Raw genomic sequence first — 24,941 nt, 5'->3', positions numbered from 1 at the left:
GAGCAGAGGCACAATCTGCTGAATTCAACAGCTTTTGGGGCAGGCCTATACAACCTTCACTGACCCACAAAAGCCAACAAGGCACCAAAGGGAACATTAAACTTCCCACTCAGTCAGCCACACTTGTGGTAGCAACAGAGTCCTAGAACCACCAGAAATGTCATGTGGTTCCACAAAGAAAGGAGAATAAAGTGATGGTTATGAGGTTTAACTGCAAGAAACTCGAAAATTTATTTCAAAGGGTTTCTTGCATCCAAAAACAGCGGAAACTTGGAGTGACAAAACTAAGTGACAGGTGGTGGTGGTAGGGTAACACTGTGTTTCAGTGAAATAGGGAATTGGACATCACATCTCTCAGCAGTCACTGCTATTCCTGAACTAGGATTGACTTTAATTTGATTCAGTTCCTTCAGGGAGTGCAAAGCAGAGCTCCACCAGCTGATGAACTGCAGTCTGTCAGGGCAGCATCAAAGAAGCACTTGGAACCCTCTTGAGGCTCTCTTCTGAGAATCTCCAAATTCCTCAGTCCAAAGAGTGAGCAGCTCTATTTATTCTTTCTGCTAGTGGCACCTATAAGCACCAGATGTACAGTAGTAACTGCTCAAGCACCTGTGCCAGAATCAGGTGGCAGAAAAATGTCTGCCCATCAGGTCAGAATCGTGGTTATTCTTGGCTACTTAGCTGTTCTAATGGGGCATCTTCAAACGATTTTGGTGGCTCCTACTGCAAGAAGTGCTCAATGACCTAAAATAGTCCAGTTGTCAGCTTCACCCTCACAGGAACGTGGCTGCTCATCAGGAGGTGCACAGCTGAGGAAGATGTTTTCTACTTAGCATTTTCACTGAGAAACTATTTTGTACAAGTTCATTGCTGCCCTGGTTCCCTGGCGCTGTGATTACGGCTGGCTCGCTGTTAACAGGATGAAGGTTTAGCTCAATTTCTACAGATCTGAGTGCTTTGAATGCTCCTAACAGACAGAACTTATTTCTGGCTGTAATTTTGCTTAGTATCACAGCTTTCTGCAGGGATTAAAAACCTCAGACAGATCCAGCAGACTAAAATGAGCTGCAGTTCTTACAGTATTAGGACACTCGTGGCGAGTCCTTCCCAAATAGTGAACCCACTTGACCCAATTCCAAGCCCAGATGATGAGAACCTGTGCCTGTTCTCATGTTCACAGGATTATTTCCCTGGTAAAAAGGCTGAAAGGTGATCAAGCATTAAAACTAATGACCAACATTAAGATCAATGCTTGTGCAAGTTGTGACAGCTTTCCAAGCGTTATAAAAATAATTTTTGGCACATACAATAAATGAATAATTAATTACAGCCGTATTTATACAGCTTTCTCTTTGAAAACCCTCCAGTCTCAGGCACATCAACATCCTTTAATAACGAAGAGATCCTCTATTTACATAAATGTACGTGTGCAGACAGATGCTCTCGGAGGCAGGAGCCCTGTAGTCAAGCTCCAGCGGAAAGCTCTGGGAGAACCCGCGCTTGGACTGCAGAAGCCAAGATCCAGCCTGGGAGAGGCAATTAAAGAGCGAGACTCTCTTCCACCAACAGCAGCCGACAGCCCCCCCACGCCCTCTGGCCGGCCGGGCAGCGGCTGAGCTGGCACGCCACCGGGGGAGCTGCACGTCACCGGGCCCGGCGGCACCGCGCAGCCGGCACCACGGCACAGCGCTGCGGCGGGAGCAGGGGCACACCGCGCAGCCGGCACCGCGGCACAGCGCTGCGGCGGGAGCAGGGGCACACCGCGCAGCCGGCACCACGGCACAGCGCTGCGGCGGGAGCAGGGGCACACCGCGCAGCCGGCACCACGGCACAGCGCTGCGGCGGGAGCAGGGGCACACCGAGCCGCCCCCACGCCGGCACCACGGCACAGCGCTGCGGCGGGAGCAGGGGCACACCGAGCCGCCCCCACGCCGGCACCACGGCACAGCGCTGCGGCGGGAGCAGGGGCACACCGCACAGCCGCCCCCACGCCAGCCGAGAGGGGTGGCAAGCGCGGGCGGAAGTGACGCCGGGCCGGGCGGAAGTAGCCGCCTAGGCGCAGAACGGAAGTGGCTGTGGCGAGCGGCGTGCGTGCGGGTAGGTTGCGGCCCGCGTTGTGTGGGGTCTGGGTGTTTGCTGCTGTCCTGGAGCGCTGGGGAGCGGCCCGGGGCAGGCAGGCTGGCCGGCCCCCTTCCAGGGCAGCCAGGGAGGCTTCGGAGCTTCGCGTGTACTATAGCTTAAAGAGAAACGTGACCAGAGGCGCCGTGCGGTCTGTGGGCCAGGGTCCGTGCCCTGCGGCGCTCTGTGCTGTGGGGCCAGCTCTGTGGGTCTCTCCCACCAGCAATTCACCGTCAGGGAGAGGCCGCGCCAGACCTCTGGGCCTAGCTTCCGTATGCATGTTAAAGACTTCGATCTAGGCAGGATTAGGGAAAGGCCGCGAGGGCTGTGAGTGTAATGGGAACGTGGGAGCGAACCAGCTCTTTATTTTGTTAATAGCAGCTTCTCGTCTTTTATTTTATGTCAAGCTGGAGTTTTGTAATTACAGAGACTCTTCAAGGCAAGCTGAGGGCCGCAACGTGTCTGAAGGCAAGGTGCTGTGTATGTGCCTGAGAGGCAAAGTAACAGGCACAGAATCCTGTGTGACCAGTGTGACATGCAGAGTCTCTTTGAGGAGATGTGCTTGTAGCTTTTCACGGGGGGTCTCCTGAGCAGAGGATCTTTACAGGTATCTGCCTTCTCTATGGCTGATGAAAAGTTGCTGTCGGTGTAGATGTTTTAGACTGTTGGTCATTACAGTATCATGTGCAGAAAGTGATTTTGTGACAGAGCAGAGCATGCACATGGCCGCTCTGCAGAAGAGTAGTTAAGAATCTCGAATGAAGCTTTCATTGGCTGCTAGTGTTGAGCCGAGAAATGGCACTTTTCTGTTGACTGCTGGGATGCCCTGGGGTGGCTGAGATACTATTCTGCTTCTCCTTTTAGTTCTTCACCTTAACCAGCAAGGCCTGAAGAAACCCACTTGAAGCACACAGCAGGATGTTGTATTCTTTGACCCAAATTACATAAACTTAGCAAAAGAATGCAAAGTTGTAGACTTGAAGGGGGGGGGGGGAGGGGTAAAGGGCAGGGTTCAGAAATATGCTTACTACATTTTCTCTTCTAACTGTATCTTAGCATGGCTGTTGTGATGCAGGTGTCTCCCTTGGACTACAAGGGCTCTGCTGCTGTGGAAGAAAAGTGAATTGTAAATGCACATGAGCTTGAATCAAAAGGGTATTGGATTATAATTGGATATAAATGTATGTGTAACTGATTAGGTATATATGTATAGGATATTTTTTTTTTTGGTAGCCTAATGGCACCTGAGAAAAGCTTGGATAGGAACAGAGTGCTACTTTGCTCAATAAAATCCTGTACCTGTTTCTTACATTACTTTATGTCTGCTGAGAGTAGTGGTAGATGCAGGTATTATATGCTTTAGAAGCTTAAATGCTGCCTGCTTGAAGGCACTGGGGAGTGCATCAGCCCTCAGTTTCTCTGTATGGTAAATGCCATTTTCTGATACATTGGTGTTGCATTAACTGGCGATTAGGATTCTTTGCTGCTCTTACTGGCCTTCTCCATCTCAGGCTGACATTTGAGTGAAGTTACATGATCCAAAAGAGTGTCTTGGCCCTTGAACCAGTATGGAGCTTTATTGCTTTTTATGATTTTTTTTTTCCCCCACATATTCTTTTAGTCTGTTGTGGGCCACTATTCCCAGTTGCATTTGTGAAACTTCTTGCTGCACTGGTAGCTTTTTGGTTTCCATAGGAAGTTCAGAACATGACAGAAGACTGTTTGTTGAGACTGTTAAGTGCAGACAAGGGCTACAAGAGCAGATGATAGTGTATTCACATCGTAATTTCTTCATTCTGATGTGTGTAGGTGCTTGTGGAACTCCGACAGCATTTTTGATTCCTTATGTTCATTCCTAGGACAGTCTCCTCAGTAGCTTGTGTATAGACATACAGTGTCTATACCTGTGGCTAGCTTGTGGCTAGACATAGATGCTATGTGATGGCCCCTACAGGCAAGCAGTTTGTGTGTGGTTGGCTTTAAGTAGTCAGTGGTAAGATTGAAGATAGCCAAACTATAGGATGCTGAGATTAGTGCTGATCATTAATGGCCTGCTGTTTGTCTTGCATGTTTTCTCTGAGCTCTGGTGAGTAAAAATTACTACTTAGAATGGCCAGGTGAGTGTTATTGATGTGCTTAGATGGCTTTCAGTGGGCATGGACAAAGTATTATTTGAAATCAGCACTGTTTTCACTATGTTCTGTCTGTCTGTGAGTCACATGCTTGTACTAGTGGTATTTAAGCACTTACTGGCTCACTGGACTGCAGAATGACCAGGTCAAAGGCTGTGGTTGTATTAAATTTCTAGACTCCCTTGAAATATAGAAAGAACACGTTTAAAGCTTTTATCTGGTTTTGCACCAAGCTAATGCCCAACCTCTGTACTACCATCTTGAGATTCTTTACATTTGGGTGTCCTCTATACCCGCACAGAGGAAGGAATGACTTTGAGGAAATGCTTACTGGAGCACCATGTAATCTCTTAGAAGCCTGCATGGTTGGCTTCTTGTCCCTGACAGTTCCGCAGACCAAAGAAGGCAGTTTCAGCTATGTCTTTTGTTTAACTTTTTAAATATGTGGAGACTTGGACAAGTGTCTGTACATTCCTGTGTGGAAAAGGCTTATTCCAGAAAGATTAGCAACACATTTTGCTCATAACTAAATGTCTTGTTTCTGTTAATCCTAGCATCAGCCTCATTTGGACTGTGACGCCTGTGATGATAAGGCATGAAACAGTTGGCTCCTGGTGCATGTGGTGCTACTTTTGCATATCAAAGAGGGACCTGTCAGCTGAAGTATGCCTATGGGAGCCCCTGTTATGGCAGAAAGCTCCATAAATAAACAGCATGTAGGTGTGTGCTTATGTAGGAGTGCTCAGAAAAAAAAACCTGTCTGCAGAAGTTACAATTTTTGCTGTGCAATTGCAAAGGTGAGCTGAAAGGGAGTGTTTCTGCTTTCTCAGCATCAGTCAGAGCTGCAATGACATCCTCAGGTGTTCTCATGTTAAGTGCTTCAACAGTAACAAGACATCGTAGAACCCTTTCCTTCTCGTCATGGAGGAGCCTTTGCTTAGTGGCTGTGTTTTGTAGATGTCCTTGACAGCATTGGTAGAGGTCAGACATTTTCCTTGTGTGCTAGGGTAAGGTTTTATTGTTCAGAGGGTACAGGGAAGTTCCCCTTGCTGCTCTTGCACTGTTTATAGGCTTGGTGTAAATGGAAGCAGTCCTTCTGGGGCTCAAGCTGACAGCTTTCATTAAGGTCAGTGCTTTGAGATGTCTGAAATCAAGCAACTTAACTTGTGGCATTGACATTGGATGAAGAGCTCTGCTTCCTCAGTCATGAAGTGCTGGAGTGAATGGAGTTCCTGGAAACCTCAAAACCTCTGAAAATCCATTTAATTTTGGTACAGAAAGCTCTCAAGTCTGTTTTATTTGCCTAGATTTTGCACAAAATATGGGACAGAAAAAAGAATTTCAGCAAGCCTTACATGGTTGGTGAGTTTACACTAAGGCTTTGATTTAATAAAAACAACCAAATATAAAGCTCTATGGATCTCTGTGTGCACTTGGAACCAGCAGCATCACATCTAATCAACCTTGGTCAGGAATGAGATTCTTGAAAACAGCAGAAATATTCTAACTGTAGGTCGTAAACACTGCATGAAGTAACGTTTGTGTCTGTTAGCATCTTTCCCACAAGGTACCTCCCCACATATTTTTACAGTAAAATATGATAATAGCACAAGACAAAACATTGGCTTCAGGGCAGTGGCTGCACAATGATTGAACTTTGTTTTGATCTGAGATTAAGACAGAGATTCACTTCCAAGCTTTGTGTTTGCTCATGTGTAAAGCCTATCCATACAGCAGATAAATGTAGCTTTAAAAATCCATATCCACTTTCCTTTTCAACTTCACAATAAATCATCTTTGAGAACTGATGGGGTTTTGAAAGTGGAAGAGATCAGCTGTGTACAAAATAATTCAACATATCAAGTGTGGGAGGACGTCAAGGCTGTAGCATTAGTGCTGTTCAGTGATTCAATTAGTGTGAAATGTATTTGCAAACACTTGCTGCCTTTGAGAGATGGATTGATGGTCCCAGACTTGGGGAGTGAGATATGGAGAGTAGTGCTCATGTATTTCCATGCTTAGTAGATGAGAGGTGAAGTAGTTGCTTTCCTGTAAAAGTGTTTTTTATAAATATCACCCTTGACTTTCAGCTCTAAGCTGGCCTGGCCAGTGAATGAAAATGCTTGTAGGTAGCATGATGTCTGCAATTAAGAAGGCAGTGAGAGAGAACTAAAGCAGGAAGACTAGATAAGGATGAAAAACTTTTTTTCTTTTCACTGGGGAGATGTGAGTGGGAGAGCAAACGATCAGTAAGTGCATTGTCCAGCTCTGTGTGGACAGGCTCATGTGTCACAGAGTAAGAGAATGTTAGGGGTTGGAAGGGACCTCCAGAGATTAAGTCCCACCTCCTTGACAAAGCAGGACCACCTAGGGCAGGCCACACAGAAAAGCATCCAGGTGGATTTTGAAAGTTGCCAAGGAAGAAGACTCCACAAGTTCTGTGGACAGCCTGTTCCAGTGCTCTCTCACACTCAGAGTAACTAAGTGTCTCCTCTTGTTGAAATGGAACCTTCTGTGTTCTGGTTTGCACCTGTTTCTTGTCCTGTCACTAAGCACTACCGAAAAGAGACCATCACTTTCGTCTTGACATCTGCCCCTCAGATATTTGTAGATGTTGACAAGATCCTCTCTCAGCCTGCTCTTCTCAAGATTGAACAGCCCCTCATCTCTCAGTCTCTTTTCGTAGGAGAGATGTTCCAGTCTCACAGTCATCCTCGTTGGACTCTGCAGTAGGTCCTCCCCAAATACAGGATTCTGCATGTGTCCTTATTGAACTTCCTGAGATTTTCTTTCACTCAGCTCTCCAGCCTGTCCAGATCTCATTGGATGGCAGCACAGCTTGATGGTCTATCAGCCACCCCTCCAGTTTTGTGTCATAAGCAAACTTGATGAGGGTACACTAAATCCCCTTGTCCAGGTCATTGATGAAGATATTGAATAAAACTGAACCAATACTGATCCCTGGAGGACACCACTGGCCACAGGCTTCCAGCTGGACTCTGCTCTGCTGATCACAACTCTCTGAACTCTGTTGTGCACCCCAGTACCAATCCATGGTCCAATCATATAGCTCACTTTTCTTGAGTTTACCTAAGAGGATATTATGGGAGACAGTATCAGAAGCCTTGCTGAAGTTAAGATAGGCAATATCCACTGCTGTCCTTTCATCTATCTATCTGGTTGTGCCTTTACAGAAGGTGATCAGATTAGTCAAGTGAGATTTCTCCTTAGTGAATCCATGCTGGCTACTCTTGGCAACCCTCTTTTCTTTCATGTGATTACAGATAGACTCCAGAATGAGCTGCTCCATCATCTTTCCAGAGGTGGAGTTGAGGCTGTTCTACAGTTGCCTGGGTCTTCTTTGCCCTTGTTGAAGATTGGAGTGCTATTGGCCCTCTTCCAGTCCTCAGGCACTTCTCCTATGTCTCAATAGTCTTTCAAAAATAATGGAGAGTCGTTATAGGGATACTAAGGCTGGAATCCTGAGGAGCTCCTATGCTGCAAGGGACATTCGCATGATACTGTATTTCTCATGTTCTTGGTTGGTGTTGGTAGTGGAGCAAATCAAATCTGTTGTCTTAGACCAGGTACTTTTGTGACTTTGCAAATCCAAGGCTATGTTGTTTGCATTCTGGCAGCGGTGCACTTGTTGGCTAGCTTTTTGCTGGATGGATGCCATTCTGCTCCCAGCTGGCTGGTAGACCAGGTGTTGGCTTGTCTAGTTGCATGTTGTTCTGCAGTGAAGAACAAAGTAAACAGTTTGTCTGGGACTCTGGTACAACTAGTTGTGTCCTGGGGTGATCTTGAAGAAGAGTGGCTGCAGTATGTACAGGAACAGTAGAGCTGGATAAAAATTAATAGCCTTCCCCTGCTGTTCTCATCCTGTCCCCAGGAAATTCTGTTCTGTGACCAGTTTACCATGTCTTCAGTAGGTTCCATGTGAACAGCACTCAAGGCTGGGCTGCAAGCACAAAAGGGCAGGATGTTGTCAAGGCCGAAGCCTGGGGAGTCTGAAGCGGACCTGCTGCACTTCCAGAACCAGTTCCTGGCAGCCCGAGCTTCACCTGCAGTGAAGCTTGTGAAGAAAGCAGACAAGAGGAAGGGCGAGGAAGGGGACACAGATGCTGAGAGACCCCCACTGCAGGACAGCAAGGATGTAGTCATGTTGGATGGTAATTTCCCTTGTGGGCTTTCCTTGAATTACTGGGATTCTCTGGCCTTTGCAGTATTGCTGTATGTTTGCCTTTCCTCCTCTCAACACAGTGCTTTTGCCCTGCATGTGTCTCCTTCTTGCAGTCTTGTTTGTTCTTAGGCTTGTTGGAAAATGCCCTTGTCCAACATTACTGGCAGTCAGTAGAACCCCCTTTCCAACACACTGCCTCTGTCTGCATTTGTCAGTGGCCTATGGTACCTTGCCAGCCTCAATGCAGGAGGTGTTTTCTGTGATTTGTACCCACTGAACGCTCACTGTTTATTTTGCCATCTATCCAGATCCTGCTCTCAGTCTCTCAGATTTAGCTCTGCTAACAGCTTCAGCTTTCAGCCAGCAGATCTGGCTTGGTAAGCCTCCTTCCTGTGGTTCTATTTTCCTCCATCAGTAGTAATTGTAACACTTCTGCCAGGGTTTAATAGTCTCAGAAGCTCAAGGTGCTTTCTTATGAGCAACAGCTTAAGTCTTCCAGTCACTTCCAGGTAAGGAAATATGATTCCAGTTTATAGATAGTGAAAAGGAGGCCTTGACTTGCTTATGATCATACAAATCATTCACTATTTTAGCTGGCAGTGGATGTGTGCTTTTCTGTGCCTGAACACAACCTGCAGGGACACTGTTTCTGTACAGCCTTGTTTCTTCCCTAATGCTTGCAGTCAGGCCTCAGTACCTTTCCTGCTTGTGTGGCTCTTTGAAATGACCTTGGTGCCAGTACAGAAATAATGATGTTCTTAAGCACTTTTCTTTCCGCTACCAAGTGCAAGTCATAGGACTCTAAATTGTCTCATTGCTTCCTCAGCCTTCTTTTTCTCATAAGAGCAATAATGAGCACTATTAAGGAGCTTTGGTCTGGTACCTTTTTCACAGTAGTTATGAGTAACTTAATTGTTTTTAAAATTACTATTTTCCCTTTCCAGATTTTCCTGATACTCTCCCAGCTCTATCGCCAGCTCCTCCCAAAAAGTCCAAAAGTGCCAGTGTCCACTTTGAGGATGAAGATCCAGAGGAAAGGCTAGAGAGTCATGATCGACACATTACAGCAGTCTTCAGCAAAATTATTGTATGTCTGTTTTTTATGTGATTATCTAATGGCTTTTTTGAATGCTGTGAGCTAAGCAGTGGAAGGGATGAAAGGTTCTGTTGCTGAATTTCATGTCTACAGTGTAATGAAACAGTTGTAGCACTACAGACCAATGTCCTGGAGGACCTTTTTTGCTGTCAGATAAATGTAGGTTTGAATTTGCTCTCCAGTCCAGGCTGGCTGTAGGCCACACTGCTTCTATGCAGGCAGGTGCTCTAGTGTGGGTTTCAGTTTCTGTCCTCTAAGGGAGATGTTCTCATTGCTCTGCAATGGCCTAGATTTTGCTTTCTCTCGTTCTTTTAGTGGTGTGTGGAGTTTGACAGCGCAGCTTTTTGGACTTCCAGAGCTAGACTCTAAACAAGCACAGGGTTCTCTGAGCCTGACAGAAATGTAGGAGAAGGCTTGTGAACTGCATTGCTGAGAGATTTTGAGTTCACTTTTAGATGTCATAAATGTGTCTTCTTGTTGTGATGGTTTCTAGAGAGTTTGAATTTTTTATTGCAGGAGCGAGACACAAGTGCAGTAGCAGTGACCATGCCAGTGCCCACAGCAGACCCATTCCCAAGGACATTTCACCGCTCTGAGATAAAAAGTGAGGTAGGATTTGGGAGCAGCTGTGTTAGGCTATCTTCTTTAAACAATTAAAACTTCACTGCATCAAAGCCTAATGCTTGATGGGTGGTAGAGCTCAAGTGATTTGGCGTGATGGAGATTATGAGCTAGTTCAGCATATCTCTGGCATTGCTGCCTTAGTGCAGGAGAGAGTCCTTCTGAGCTGCCGTGAAGTAGGCACTCCGTACCCTGCAGTTAAAGAACGTTGGAATCCTTTTGGTTTAGAAAAAACACAGTATCTGTCAGCTTCAGTGAGGTGGATCTGTGCTGCTCAGATAGAATTGATCCTATTCTGACTGTATTTCCGAGAAGCAACCACTGTTAGTTTGTCCACCAGGTTGGATTAAGTCTGTCCTTCCTGAACTTGCACCTGATTCCTCCTGGCAAGAGATCCGAGTATGTTGCATAGGTCATCTTTTGCAGCTTTTGGTATTTTGACATTTTGTTTTTTTTCCTGAGGCTGTAAAACTGGAAGCCGTGGCTGCTATCAGCAGTCGTTGCTGTAGTAGCAAGAGCTGCTAGCTGAGTGGGAGTCGGATGCTGGAAATTGGTGTGTGATTGATGGCTGCGCTGGCTTTGAAGATGTAGCTTATTTTGAAGGGCAGCTTTTTAGAAAGGAAAGAGTAATACTTTTAAAACTACCAGTTCTGTTTACCTGATGCACGAGTGCACAAAGTAGCTACCAAATGTCCAGAGTGCCTGTTAAGCTGCTTCTTTATACTGGGAACAAGGAAGAGTGGTTGTGGGGTTTTTTTGTTATTGTTTTGCTTTGGCTTTTTTGTTTTGTTTGTGTGTGTTTGTTGGTTTTGTTGGTTTTGGTTTTTTTTTTCCAGTCTGCTTTGGATGTCTTGTGCATCCTGTGCAAGGTTGTTCAGAGCCATGTCCTTCCATCCCCTAGGTAAGCAGCACACTGAATTAGTCAGGATTATTTTAGCACCACTTGCCCACCTCTTACTGTGCAAATCTCTTCACCCTGCTGCTCTCTAATCACCTTATAAGAAGCCTGTTCCAAGCATGTGGTGAGCACAGTGCAGTACAGCCCCATTTATCCTCAGAAATGCAAAGTATTCAGCAATGCAGTTTCCAAACAGTAGGAAAGCTGGAACTATGGTGTTTGGTGATATTTTAGATGTACTTGCCTGGCTTGAATTCACATATAATTAATAATTTTCCTATTCTAGGTAGCAAAACCATTAATGTTTCTGTCCCTCTGTTCTTAACTTCATTAAACTCTGTATTTTAAAAAAAGAATACCACATGCACAGAGAAGGGCAAGTGGCTGCTAGCAGCCTTTCTGTGTCATGTCCCAGAGTCTCATCTGAGGATGTCTTTAGGATCAGATCTATACGTTTCTACGTGGCAGGTGTGCGAGGGAGTCTGGAGAGGGCAGTGGTGACATATATCTTCCCTGCTTGCAGGTAAAGGTGTCATCTGGAAGAAAAAGCATCTTTGCACAAAAGATGGCAGCGAGAACTGCCGAAAAGACGGCAGCAGCTCCCTCTGCTGCCGAGTGTGTGCACATTAGATCAGCCGCTCCAGGTGCCCTGCGGGGATCAGCGGCAGAGGTACCCCTCCCTCGCATCAAGGATGGTAAGTGAAGAAGGTTCTGCTTATCCAGCTCACCGTGTTTACAATTCCTTAGTAAGCCTTACATGAGTGCATCTTGGGTTTAGTTAGGGTAGTAATGTTGTCAGTTTAGGAGTCTCAAGGTCGCTTGGAATGTCTGTGGTGTGACAAGGTTATGGAATGGCCTGAGGCCCAAATTCACATTCTAAAAACTGAGTTAGCATTCTCACTGATTTCCTTTCTGCTTCATACAGGAACAAATAGGTTTATTTTTCAAGGTTCTTCTCTTCCTTTTCCTCTTTTTTTGTTATATGTAAGGCTTTTCTTGTTTCATTGTTGATGTCCACAATTTTAGGAAGTGGGTTTCTTAAGTCCGCTGAAGGTGTTTGAGGCTACTGTGATGCAGATTTTCATTCCTACCTAGAAGCTGAAAGCTCTGTCTCCTGTCACCAGATCTGCTGCCATGAGACTGTGGCTGTGCTCCATAAGGAGTGCTGTGAGGCAGCGTAGATGAGTCAGTGCCACCTCCAGCAGTTAGTTACTTGTCTGACAGCAGCATGACAGGGAAAGGTGAAAACAACCAATTCAATTCGTACCAGCATCTCTCTTTTTTTTTTGTTGTTTTTTATTTTCTGCATTTTTCCCTGGTACCTTCTTTGTTTACACTGAGATAGAGGCCAGATGTCATTTGAGTGTTATCACCATTTGGCTAAGGTTTCTCTCTGCCTTGACCTCTGTCAGGGAATTGGTAAGAGAAGCCTCAGACGTGCTGTGCATGCGCAGATCCACCATCCAGGTCAACATGCTGCGCTCAGTGTCTGTCTTGTTACAACTGTGCACAGCTACAGCAGCCCTGAGGCTGTGATCCTCTTCAAGGCCAAAGCTTTTAAAATATAGCAACACAAAGGAAAGATCAGGAAATGATTTGACCTCCTCAGCAGGATTGTTGCAGCAGGATCACTAGAAGCAAGAGAAGAAGAGTGAGAGCTCCATTTCTTCTAGTTGAAAAGTGTTTGTGCCTGCTAACCTTCATCTTAGTTGCTGATGGTGGGAAGCTTGTTGAAACTTTTGTCAGGTCATTCTGTCTGCTCATCTCTTTCTGCTCCGTATGCAAGACAACTGCTGTGGAAGTGACATCCAACCTTGCTAACATTATGCTATTTGAATGGGAATTTGAGGCTTTCAGGGTTGGCTGGATTAGAGTTACAGGCCTGTTCCAAGCCACTGGAAGACCTTGTTCTGACCAAGGAACACGTTACCTTGCTGCTAGAGTTAAGCCTTTAAAAAATATTTAGATCAGGAGGTAAAGGAGCCTTGATTTTTCAGACTAGGAAAAATAGCTCCTTGATGGCACTTCTTTCTTATATGCTTAACCCTGCAAGGTGAATACAGGACATAAGTTAGAATCATACATGGCTGTGTAGAGAATGGATTCTGTACCACCCTGAAAACTGGTTTACCTAACAATTTTAGTTCTCTCTCTTGCTCAACAGATGCTTATTAGGTCATTTTTTCAGCTGATGTACAAATGTGGGTTCACCTGTTTTTGGACAGAGAGAGAATCTCATATTCAGTAATTTGGAAGAATGCTCTAATTCATCAGGTGTCAATTGTGGTCTGGTTTGCCTTTTCTCGCTATTGGTTTGTATTAAAGAAAATTTCTTCCTCCCTATGCTTCCTCAAGCTCTTAAAGAAACAAGGTGAAGATGGCATTTTGTTGTAATATGGGATGGAAGCCCAGATATTTTAGTTTTGTTTGAGGATAAAATAGGAGTAAAGTGTAGTTTAAGCTTCCAAGGCAAAATATTCATGCAAGCCTGGTAATGGTGACAATTTAGAATGCATTCATAATGCTTTAGATGCATATATCGTTAACTTCTTTCTCTGCTGGGTCTTGCAGATAAAGCTGGTGACATTTTGACCTCTCAGCGGTCTTGTCTTATAACGGGAGAGGGTCTTGGAAGCCAAAAGGGCAATCAGGAAGCTGAAGCTATTCACAAAGAAAACTTGGAGAAGCTACGGTCCATGTCTGAGGAAGAAATCCTGCAGGAGCAGGAAAAGCTGCTGGCTCAGCTGGGTATGTTTCTCCCAGGGTGAATTTTAGAGACCTGGAAGTTTGCTGAATGTTTATGTTTCATGAAGTCTTACCAAATTCACAGGTCAATGATAGGAGCTTGTGGTTCCTGTTTATTTGATCTATGGATGGTTGAGTTTCCATGTCATGTCAGCAGCTTACAAGTAAGAATTAAGTGTGAAGGGATTAAGGAGTGCTTATTCCTCATTGCTTAGCCCATGTCTGCCTTTGCTGTGGGTTAAGGTGGACCATGGATGCTGTTACTTTGCACACTGCATACCCAGGTATGTACACATATTTTGAGGTCCTGAAATGCAATTCTCTGAAGCAGATAAGAAAGCAAAATAATTCTTAGAAATTGATAGGCTGTGGCTGAGGTGGGAGAGAGCCTTTGGGTTTTCCTCTTTGAGACTTAGGCCAAGAACTGTCAGTACCCAGATAGGGTTAATGTTTAGTCATGGGGGAAGTTTCAGCTCAAATCTGTACTTACAACTCATCCTGATTTTTTTGACAAAGTGTTTTAATTATCTGGTTGTTGGGTGCAGGCATTCTGACAGGATCAGGTCTCTGGTTTGGAGCCCTGTCCACAGCAGTGCTCCAGGAATGCCTGTCACTGACAGCTGATGACAAGATGGGGGAGAATGCTGAGTGTGGTATGTTTGATAAGGTTTTGTGTGATCTAGGGCACTGTAAAAGTTGTGGGTGTTAGTTTCAATGATGTTATATGCTCAAAAGGAGCAGAGATGTTTTTTAAATTCTCATAATTTTGGAATCTCTAGCATGAAACATAGGTGTGAGTGGTGGTTTAGATGTGTAAATCTCTTGTGGGCTTAGCTGAAAAATTGTATTGATGATTTTGACTTTGTTGGAAGCAGCATGGGTGTAACTGGAAAGGTGGCAAAGGAACAGTACAAAATATTTGCAGACAGAATGTTTAGATACATCTTTCAGAGCTGAGCTCTCCAAAGCATCTGAAGGAAAAAAAAACATTTAATTTTTTTAACTTCACTGCTTGCAGCAATGGCATGTGTATGAAAAATGCCTTGTTTATGCAAAATGTCTTGTTTATACACTTTTTTTCTTGTCACTGATTTGTGCTCTTTGCTCTTTGCCTCCATCACTGTCCTTTGGGATATTAGTAAGGCAAATACTTAGACAGTTTAAAATGGACAGGATGTATTTTAAGTAGTTTTGAACAATAAATTGAATTTTATAAACAATGTATTTGTTTATGTGCCTCGCGGGTTAAAAATTTTAATCTTTCAGTCTTTGCGGCCTTTAGGAAACTGGGAGTAATTTTGGCATTCCCAAAATATCTGTGGTTAGGGAATTATGCATGGTGAAGCAATTCCTCAACTAAATTACTGGTTTACAGATGACTTTGGGAGATGGACAGCCTCAGAGATGTGGATTAGAGAGAGTTTTTCTCCATATTCAGAAGTGTGAATAATTTGTGGGTGTTCAGTAACAGTTGCTGAATTACCCTCTTAGTTATGAGGCAGCTGAGACTCCGTGGCATGGAGGGTAAGGATGGGTAGGCAATTACATGCTGGGCATTGTCTTCATGGTTTTATTTTTGATACTGTTCTGGTGTTGCCTGTGGAGACTCTGGGCAGAAGTAGGCTTGACTGACAGAATCAGTGACTTGTTTGAGACTGTTTCTCTGAAATGATGAAATAGCAAATACAGGCTTTTCCTTGTTGTGTACAGTGAAGTGTGAGGAAGTGATAGCTCTGCTAGCATTCAGGCTGAAAAATAGATGTGATTTGATGAGGCTGGGTTAAATGCCTTCCTTTCGCTGAGGGAGCTTTAAACTGCATCATGAAGAGAGCGTGCGGCAGTCACGAGTGTGAAAGCAATCCACGCAGCCTCTCCGAACTGTTTGAGTTGTGGGGGTTGTTTCCTTTTTGAGATGGATTCTCTCAAGTACAGAGCATTTCTGAATTGCTTGTCCTTTGTCCTCCAATGAATAAATAACCAGTGTAGGTGTTACACTCTATAAGTTTTTACATCTCTGATACTGCTTATTGGAGTGTCTCTGTATCTTGTAGAGGCACAATACACAGCCTCATACTGTTCACTTCTGATGTAAGCATCCCAACACCATCTTTTAGATGAAGAGTGTCCAGAGAAAGTGAGCTCCATCAAAAATGATGTAGGATATCTGTAACAGATATGAAAGTAAAACTATAATCTGAAATCTTCCTGTTAGAGCTATAGGAATATTACCTGTCCTTCAGAGCAGCCCTGCCTCCCAAATGTTCCTCTTTTCCTCTAGAGCATTAAAAGAATGGCCATGTCTGTTTTCTGGCTGTTGTTAGACTGTAATTGACTCTCAGGATGAGGAGTCAGTTCAGAACAAACAAGATATCTTTCTCCTAATGTAATATCTAGAGCATGCACTGCAACTCCAATGCAATTTAATAAAGAGCAGGTAATGCTTTTTGTGGTGTCTGTTATGTGTATTCGCTTAGCAGTCAGATTGATGCCACTGAGCAGCCCATGGGCAGGGCAGGCAAAATGTCAGACCCAGGTTCCTCCCATAAATCACAACCAGACTTCTCTCCACCATGTATAGTCTTGTTTGGATTTGCCTTTCCAGTGGCAGTGAGGGGGAAAGGAGTGATTATCTCTTTATTTGTAAGCTGGGAGAATAACTAGAATTTTTGTGGTTTCTTTACCTTGAAAGACATTTATCACCTTTTTTTCTGGTGACACCTCACCAGTCAGTACACAGCTTATGTGCTCAAGAGGTCATAAAGCAGTTCAGTGCCTCAATTTGAAAAGAAGTGACAGTTGGTACAGAAGAAGAGGGCATGTGGAATAGGAATGAAAAGGCTGAAACAGAAATAGCGGGAGCTCTAGGCATATCAAGTATTTTGAGACTGTCACTTTTCTGTCTCCCTCTTTGTCAATACTTGCAGACTCTGATTTAGTTGCTTTCTTGAAGTCACGACGTGGTGGCAATGGAGGCCAGAAAAAGGAATTAAACCAGCAACGGAACAGACCGGAGGAGTTTGTGGAATCTCTGCCTGTGGCTCAGCATGGTGTGAGATCATCTCCTTGCATGCAGGAGTCAGGTTTGGAAGATTCTCTGAAGAAGGAAGAAAATAGGAAGGTAGAAATCACGGGTAAGAAACAAAGTGCATACTGCTGATGTTCAGAACATTTGTGCGCTGTTTGCATCAATCCAGATTGGATTGATGCGGCACTTTGTTGGTTATCCAGTTCATGATATTTTAAAAATATATGTATTTTGGGCTTAAGAAACAGCACCTGTCGTTTCTAGCTGGACTTCACAGATTAGAAGGATGTAAGGGAGGTGAGGTGTTCGCTGAGAGGTCTTGCTTTGTTATTTAAATTTGTTCTGAGATCTCTGAAGGGAAAACTTGGCGCTGCTCTCTTGTTCAGTCATGTGCACAGGGGAACAGGAGACTGTGACAGATTCAGCTGCTGCTTCAATAATTTCTTTTAATCAGAACCAAATGGGGACAAGAGGGTGTTGGGGAGGTCACTGGTTTACTCACAGGGTAGCATGGAGATGACAGTCAATCTTCCTTCAGGGAGACTGCTCATATGGTGCAGGTGTGTTGTCTTGTGACACTACTGATGGCCCCACTCTGTGACTTGTATCTCAGAGACCACACAGTGAGTTCCACAGGATACAGTTTCTTTTCTGTTTGCTGTGAATGGAGGGAAGTATTAAGATGTTCTGGATTTTTTGGAAGAGTTGTCCAGAGCTGTTGCCTCTCAGGAGAGAATGCTTTAATACTCAATATATGCCTGTATGAGGGGAAAGGTGCTTTAATCCCAGCAGCTAGAGCAACATAGGTATTCTCATGGCATAGAAAAGAAGTGCTTTCCCCACAAACTTCTCTTCTTATTGTCACTTTACTCATTGCAGGGTTTGTTTTTTTATTTTAGCAGCTTCTTTTTCTCTATTGTGATTTTAGGCTTCTATTCTCATCTTCCCCACATTTCTACTCGTAGCATTGTCTCTCCTTTGTTAGCATGCTTCTCTCTCAATCCATGTTTTGGCTGACTCCGCCTCTTGATCTTCTCTTCTGATGTATTTTTTTGTGTGCTGGTGCAATGTGCAGGCTGATTAAAGAAGTCTGAATCACTCCTGAATTTCAGCTTGGTAGTTCCAAGAGACAGCAACTGTTTACCATTTTGTTGATGAGAGGAATGAGTTTGTGAGTGTGTGTGTATACACGTGCAGGGGAAGGAAAGCTGATTAGTCTCTTATTGATGAAGACGCTTCACTGAGCAGCCCATTTACTGTTTCTTCTCAAGTTTTACTTTTCCACAAATCTATTTTAATCAAAAATATAATTTTTAATTCCTTTCTGTTTCCAGAACAGCTCAGTGCACAAGTAACACCATGTTAAGTGACATTCTTTTCCTCTCCTGGGAGCAACAGAAGTGTGAACAGGCTGAAAAAGAGTGTAGTAGTGCTCTTGAGAATAACTCGGTGTTCAGAGTCATGATCATCAGTAACATCTCTTACTTCACTGGAAAAAGAAATTTTCCCAGGATATTTAAAATAACAAATAAAGAAGGAGCTGGAATATGTGTATAAAACCAGGGAAAGCCTTTCCAGCATTTGAACTTATGCCTGCTGCCCATCTTGGTGAGCAGGAGATGTAAAATATGAATTTGGTATTAGTGCTTAGCATTGAGATTTTGTGTCATATTTGTGCTCAGAACTAAAGTCATCATGAATAACCCAGCAAAAATGGTCATTCTGAATTTCCCCAGGGAGAGGATGATGACACTCAGCAGTGGGATTGCTCAGAACTCTAACTTGCTTCTAATGAGATAGAAGGCTACTGTTTCCAATAAGCAAGATGGTGAAGCCTTTATCCAGCAACCTGTAGTCTTGTCAAATGTAAAAGTAAATTCTGGCACTGAGACAAAAGGGGGAGCAAAGCAGAAAGAGAAGAGCTTGGATATAGCCCAATTCTGAAAAAGTTCAGTGCAAGTGTTGCATTGACACTGTCAGCTTGTGTTTCTCTAAAGGGATTTCTCAGTAGCTGAACAATCTGTTGCTGCCTTGGAATATGTATCTGTCTTTTCTTGTTGACAAGATCTTAATGCTAAGGAGTGGTGGTAATATGTATGATCCTATTCATAAAATGATTAACCCAACCCTATCACTTTAGTGATTAATGGAGAAAACAATTTGTTGGATTGCAAATGTCAATAGATTTAATTTTTCTGCTGATTTTATTTCCTCTTATTTTGCACCTACCACCCACAAACATTCCACTTTTCTTACATTTCAGATGCTTTTTCCTTCTCTTCAATTAAAATATGTGCTTTGGCTGAAATTCTGTGGAGCAGCTTTCTGGCTCAGGAAGATAATTCTGTGCTTGGTTCCTTGCCTGACTCAATACCACACTGATCATGAGGGTGAAGCTTCATCCTAGAAAGGATGAGTGCCCTTCCTGAAAGTTTATCTGCTAATTGGAGGAAAGTGAAAGGTTAGGTTTCAGACCAGTTATAATCAGGAAAAGATATAATGAAAGAAAATCATTTCAGTGGGACTTATTGTTCCTTACATGAGAAGACACCGAGGAGCAGCTGAGTTGTTTAGTCTGGAGAAGAGGAGGCTCAAGAGAAACCTTCTCGGTCTCCACACCTACCTCAAAGAGGATTGTAGCAAGAGGAGTGTTGGGTTTCTTCTCCTTGGCAACCAGTGATAGGACAAGAGGAAATAGCCTCAAGCTGTGACAAGGGAAGTTTAGGTTGGATAGTAGATAAAATTTCTTCTCTGAAAGAGTGGCTAAGCACTGGAACAGGCTGCCCAGGGGAGTGATGGAATTTCCATTTTTGCAAGTATTCATAAAAATCTGTAGATGTGGTGCTTAGGGACATGGTGGACTTGGCAGTGTTGGGTTAACAGTTGGACTTGGTGATCTTGAAGATCTTTTTCAACCTTAGATTCTATGATCCTAAGACCAGAGTACTAGGATTAATAGCTGTCATGCAAGTGAGTTCTGGGCTGCCCTAGCAGAAGTGCTGCTGCTGCTTTTCATGCCCTCAGATTGCCTGTTCCTTATGTGTGGTTTCTCTGGACACAGCAAAGACTTCTTAGCTCATCTTCTCTTGCTGGTATGGGACAGTGTACTAGTAGCAAAGCATTCACTTTCCTACTGTTCAGGTAATTTCTGGTTACAGCAATCCCATCCCTTCACTTGTGAGATTCTTTCACATGCTGATCTGTCTCTTTCCTAGGGCAACTCTTGTGATGTCAGACATAAATATCTTTTTCTCAAATTCTTCTAGCCAAAACTATTTATAAAGTTAAATCAGTCATTTATTCCTTGAGTACTTGCACCTTTGAAATTCCTGTTCAACTGTCCAGTTTCCCCATGGAGCTGTTTCTCAGGCAAGCTGAATAAATTTTCAGTTGTTTTGATCTCCTCAAGCTGATGTCCTCAAGAGGAACACAGAATGAAGAGCAGCATCACAAATTCAATGAAAGCACGAATAAGAATGTTTGTGCTCTCTGGTGTATCTACATGGAAGTCTTAGTGGCTTCCAAATTTGCTTGCACCCCTGCATTAATTCTTTTGAATCATTTCACCTCTTGCCCAGCATCCTCCCTCCTTGGATGATACTAGTTTGCTTTCTCAAAAGTAGGGCTGCTATTATCTCTCTGCCTTGATTCTGATCACTTTGCCTTATTTGTGTCTTGACTTCTGTTTGCCTTCTTCCATATTAGCTTTGTCTGTGTATTTCATTACAGTGCTGTTTACTTCCTCTTCTAGCTTGCAGGAAAGATGAAAACAACTTTAAACCTTTATGCATCAGGCAACAGTCGGTTTGAAAGTGGTTGTTTTATTTTTCACAAATCCTGTATTTGATGTCATCTATAAGCCATATAGAATGGCAAGGAGGAAATAGTATTTCCTTCATCTCTGTCTTGGAAGGTAACACTGCCATGTGCTTTCTTCCCCCTCCCAAGATGACAGTCTGCCTGTGAAGCCCAAGAAGGAATGGATTCACATGGACAACGTGGAGTTTGAGAAGCTGGAATGGATGAAAGATTTGCCATCACCTCGGCAGAAGAAAACCAAAGAGGTTTGAAAGCAGAAGCTCGTTTTACATGTTTGTGTCTGGCTAATGTTTTTAGCAGTAACAGTTTTGAAGACTTGGAAAATGAGCCCTGTGGTTACTCAACCTTGCTGGATTTCATCATTCTGAGAGATTCCCTAGTTTCTTCCACAGGGTGGGATGATACATGATCAGTTCAGTGTGTAGTGCTTGAGAGAGCTAGCAAGTGAGAGTCTATCAGCTGCAGTCTAGGGTGAAACAGGTCTGAAAGCTAAGAAAATAACAAAAAAAGTGATTTTTTTTTTTAAGAACTTGTGACCTGACCTGGAGAATATCTGAGCTGTCACCTTCTAGCAGTTGACATAAAAAAGTATTTTGAGTGATGAGTGGTCTGGAAGGCAATAGCAATAGTCATTTTCTCTCTCTGCTCTTTCGTGGTAGCGAATGCAAGCTCGATTCAGTTTAAAAGGAGAATTGATTCCTGCAGATGCTGATTTACCAACACATCTAGGCCTTCATCACCATGGAGAAGAGGCAGAGGTAGGTGTAATATGGTAGAAAGGGCTCACTCATTTCCCTTTTCTCTCTTTGCTTTGTCAGATTTCTTTTGTGTGAAGGCTTTTTAGTGACAAAACCCTTGAAGTGTGGACAGCTGGTTTCCTTTTGAAACAAGCTGCTGAAGAGGAGTTGGGCCTGCATGCCTTCTATGCTTTTATTTTCAGAAAACTTCATTAATGCTTTTTCTCTTTAATGCCACAGAGAATTTGCACTGTTGGAGAAAGGTGCATGCACATCTCTTTCTTCAGAAATCCATTTTTTTTCCTGTCACATCAATCTCTTGCAATCACAACAAAGCAACAAACAATGTTGCGCTGCAGTTGATCTTCTGCTATGCAGCATTTTACAGTTAATCTTATTTAAGGGGGCTGCTTTTACCTGTAGCAGAGGGGTGAGGCTTTTTTGTTGTTTATTTTTGGTTGTTTGGTTTTGTGTTGTTTTGCCTTTTTTTTTTCCTTCCCCATTTAGAGGGCTGGTTATTCTCTCCAAGAGCTCTTTCATTTGTCTCGCAGCCAAGTTATTCAACAGAGGACACTGGCTCTCCAGGTCTTAGGTCGTATTGTTCAAAAGGTAAGTCAATTCTCATGGAATTCCTCCCCATAATTCAAGTTTCTGGGGATCAGGACCCAGATTCTCTAGTATTAGTTGTTTGCTTTCTACTATTCAGTGAAGGTGATCAAAACCACCATCAGGGCATTCTTTTACACTGAGGATCTCCTTACTGTTAGAAGAATTAAGTGTTGGGATGTAAGAGTTTCAGGTTTGTCTGTAGGGAGATCCTTCCAAGTTCTTCAGCAGTAGTGCTGGAACTTTAGTTCTGTTCTTGATTTGAGCAGAAATGGTTGGATTTTTTTGGTTTTAAACCTATCCTTGGTAATGACTGTTTTGATCCGGTTTGAGCTACCTTCATGATATGCTTTTTCTACTAGAGATGAGAATGAACTGGCCTGCTCAGAGAGCAGTGTGCCAGTAGCATAAAACAGAAAGAGTATTTGCTTCTATGCATATTTCCACCTAACTCTCAGGGGAAGTGATAACCTTCACTCCTGTGAGAGTAGAAGGCACAGCATGGTTTTGAGTAGAGTGGTGAGACAGAACAAGGTGAAGTCAAAAGATGGCTCCAGACTTCAGAAGGACTGACATCCTGAATTAGGGAACTGAAGTTGTGTGCTTCTGGAGAGGAGAGAATGAAGAAAAAAATGCTGCACACTGTTCAGCAGTAAGAACCAAACATGCAGAATGTTGACGTGAGAGAGCTTTAACTTAGGTTCTGTGTGCCATACCTTTCAGGCCAAGGCTGGAGAATTTGCTTCCTCCTTAAAGGGCAGCATTCTTCGTCTGCTGCTTGATGCTGGGTTTCTCTTCTTGCTGCGCTTCTCGCTGGATGACACCGTGGATAACGTCATGGCAGCGGCTGTTGGTGCTCTCCGGGCTCTGCTGGTGTCACTAGATGATGAGGTGAGATAATAATTAAGTGACTGGGTTTGATTTCGTGCTGAGCTGTTTACAGGAATCAGAATGAGAAGACCTGGTAAGCAGCTTTAACAAAGGCTTACTAGGTCAGTTATTGCAATGGTCAGTAGATTACCAGTGCTGTGCTCTAGGGCAGGCAAGGGAGTGTGTCATCCCAGTGTGAGAGATTTAGACATCTCTTCTGTTTGAATTAGCTCTGCCCCATGATTAAATTCACTGCAGGCTGCTGAATTTCTCTTCATTTTGACTTCTCTACAATCTAGATCAGGTTATTTTTTTGTTTGGTTGTTGGTTTTTTTTAATATGGCTTCTTATGCTGTTAGCTCCTTGTTTTGTGGTTTTCCTGCTTCTCAACAGTTTACATTTACCTGCTTTCCATTATGCTGCATAATGATGCTGTTTTCTTGTTCTCTCATTGTCTATTTTCTTCTGTTCTCATGTGCTTTTGTTACACTGATAAATACCTAATTTCACCTTCTTGTGTCTGTTTTCTCCTGACAGCCTTTTATCCTGTTAGAAGGTTGAAATTTCTTTTGTGTGTTCAGAGGTGCTAGAGAGCCCTGAGAGGCAGAATTAAGATGTTTTCCTGGTGGGACAGAAGCAGTCCGCAGACAAAGAATGAAGTAGGCTGTATTTCAGGTTCCTTCCACAAGAGCTGTGTCAGACTGCAAAGGGGCTGGTGGTAGAGAAGAGTGAGTAGGTCTCATGAAGCCTCCTGCAACTTCTCCCAGGCCTTTAGAGCTATCCCTGGTGGGGGAGGCAAGAGATACAAAAAGGACTAGGTAGCTTTCTCCAAGAGAACGTAGCTCCTTTTCTAAGTTGTGAGCTTAATGGTGCCCTGCTAGATGAGGGCTGCTTGCCCATGATGAGCAATTAACTTTATGAATCAGCTTCTTAATGTTCTTTTCTTTCATCTAATATTACTCTGGTTTATAACTGCAGTGCTCTGATTCTTGGATCAAAGCTTGTGGTGTGATATCTTGTGTCAATGGGGACTGCTGACTCTTAATGCCAAAAGCAGCATTGAGTGCTGTGTGTCTTTTCTCATTTAGAGAGTCCTCTCTAAAGTCTTATGCTGACTTTCAAAAGAGCTCTGGGGAAGGGACAGAGCTGGGAGTCTGGTCTTTTGCTCCAGAATTTGTTAGACAAACAGGGTTTAACCCCACTATAAACACAGATTGACACCAAACAAAATCATGCTGTGTGAAGGTTTTGTTCATTTATCAATGGCTGTGGGAAGGAAGTACCTTTCAGTTTCTTTCAAAGTCCCAGATACTCTATCTTGTGCTTTCCCTTCTCTTGGTGGAAGGAAGACTATAGTGCCAAACTATGTATTACAGGCGGATTTCATCCCCTGAAGTCAGGTCTCTTCTGACCATGTCATTCACTCACCAATTTTGTTTCATATTGTGATGGGGTTGTTTTTCTGGGAGATTGGAGTTTTTTATTCTCATGGTGCTTTTGGTTGGTTATTTGTTTGTTTTTGTATTGTATTCTTCTGCTTGGTTGATTTAGTTTGTTGGTTTGTTTGGGTTTTTTTTTTAATACCTGGTAATAACTTGAACTCAGTTGGAATTTTTTTTTGTTTAAAGTCTACCCCTTATTATTTGACCAATGTGTTAGATATTTCTGCTTGGCAGTTCAGGAATGGAAATTTAAAGCAATTATAAAGTAGCATAACCATTTGATTTGCCTGACTTTCATATTCTAAAATATTTTTGGGGATATAGGTCTGCCACAGGAACAATTTGCTCTTTGAAATGTTAAAAGCTAACTTACTGCAGTATTGTCCTAAAGCTTGAGAGTATCTGACATTTTAATTAGCTGTGAACAAAAAGTGGGGTGTTTATTAGCTGAAGCTGACAAGTAGTCAAACAAAAGCCAAACAAACATGAGTAAATACACCAGGCAGTCTTTAATGTACCCATTTTTAAGTGACCGTTACATATTATTTGTGACCTGAGTTCTACACAGTCCAGGAATGGGAGTAGAGCCAATAAATGCCAAACTGCAGTGGAGCCTTGGTGGTTTACTTATTTTATTATGATTTTTTTA

At 43.3% G+C, this 24,941-nt stretch overlaps 1 protein-coding gene across 1 annotated transcript in view; it reads left to right on the top strand.

Moving 5' to 3' along the window:
• Positions 1–4,049: 4,049 nt before the first annotated feature.
• RPAP1 (RNA polymerase II associated protein 1) overlaps positions 4,050–24,941 on the top strand; it is a 43,558-nt gene continuing 22,666 nt past the window's right edge. Inside the window, exons 1-10 of the mRNA XM_064146083.1 lie at positions 4,050–8,422; positions 9,378–9,520; positions 10,046–10,138; positions 11,572–11,743; positions 13,620–13,796; positions 16,718–16,924; positions 20,767–20,882; positions 21,297–21,395; positions 21,882–21,983; positions 22,704–22,871. Coding sequence (XP_064002153.1) covers positions 8,233–8,422; positions 9,378–9,520; positions 10,046–10,138; positions 11,572–11,743; positions 13,620–13,796; positions 16,718–16,924; positions 20,767–20,882; positions 21,297–21,395; positions 21,882–21,983; positions 22,704–22,871 — 1,467 coding nt within the window. The 5' untranslated portion in view covers positions 4,050–8,232. The remainder of the gene's footprint in view (positions 8,423–9,377; positions 9,521–10,045; positions 10,139–11,571; positions 11,744–13,619; positions 13,797–16,717; positions 16,925–20,766; positions 20,883–21,296; positions 21,396–21,881; positions 21,984–22,703; positions 22,872–24,941) is intronic.

This window comes from Pogoniulus pusillus, chromosome 1 (assembly GCF_015220805.1).
Source record: "Pogoniulus pusillus isolate bPogPus1 chromosome 1, bPogPus1.pri, whole genome shotgun sequence".
NCBI lineage: Eukaryota > Metazoa > Chordata > Aves > Piciformes > Lybiidae > Pogoniulus > Pogoniulus pusillus.
This window is presented reverse-complemented; position numbering and strand designations above follow the sequence as displayed.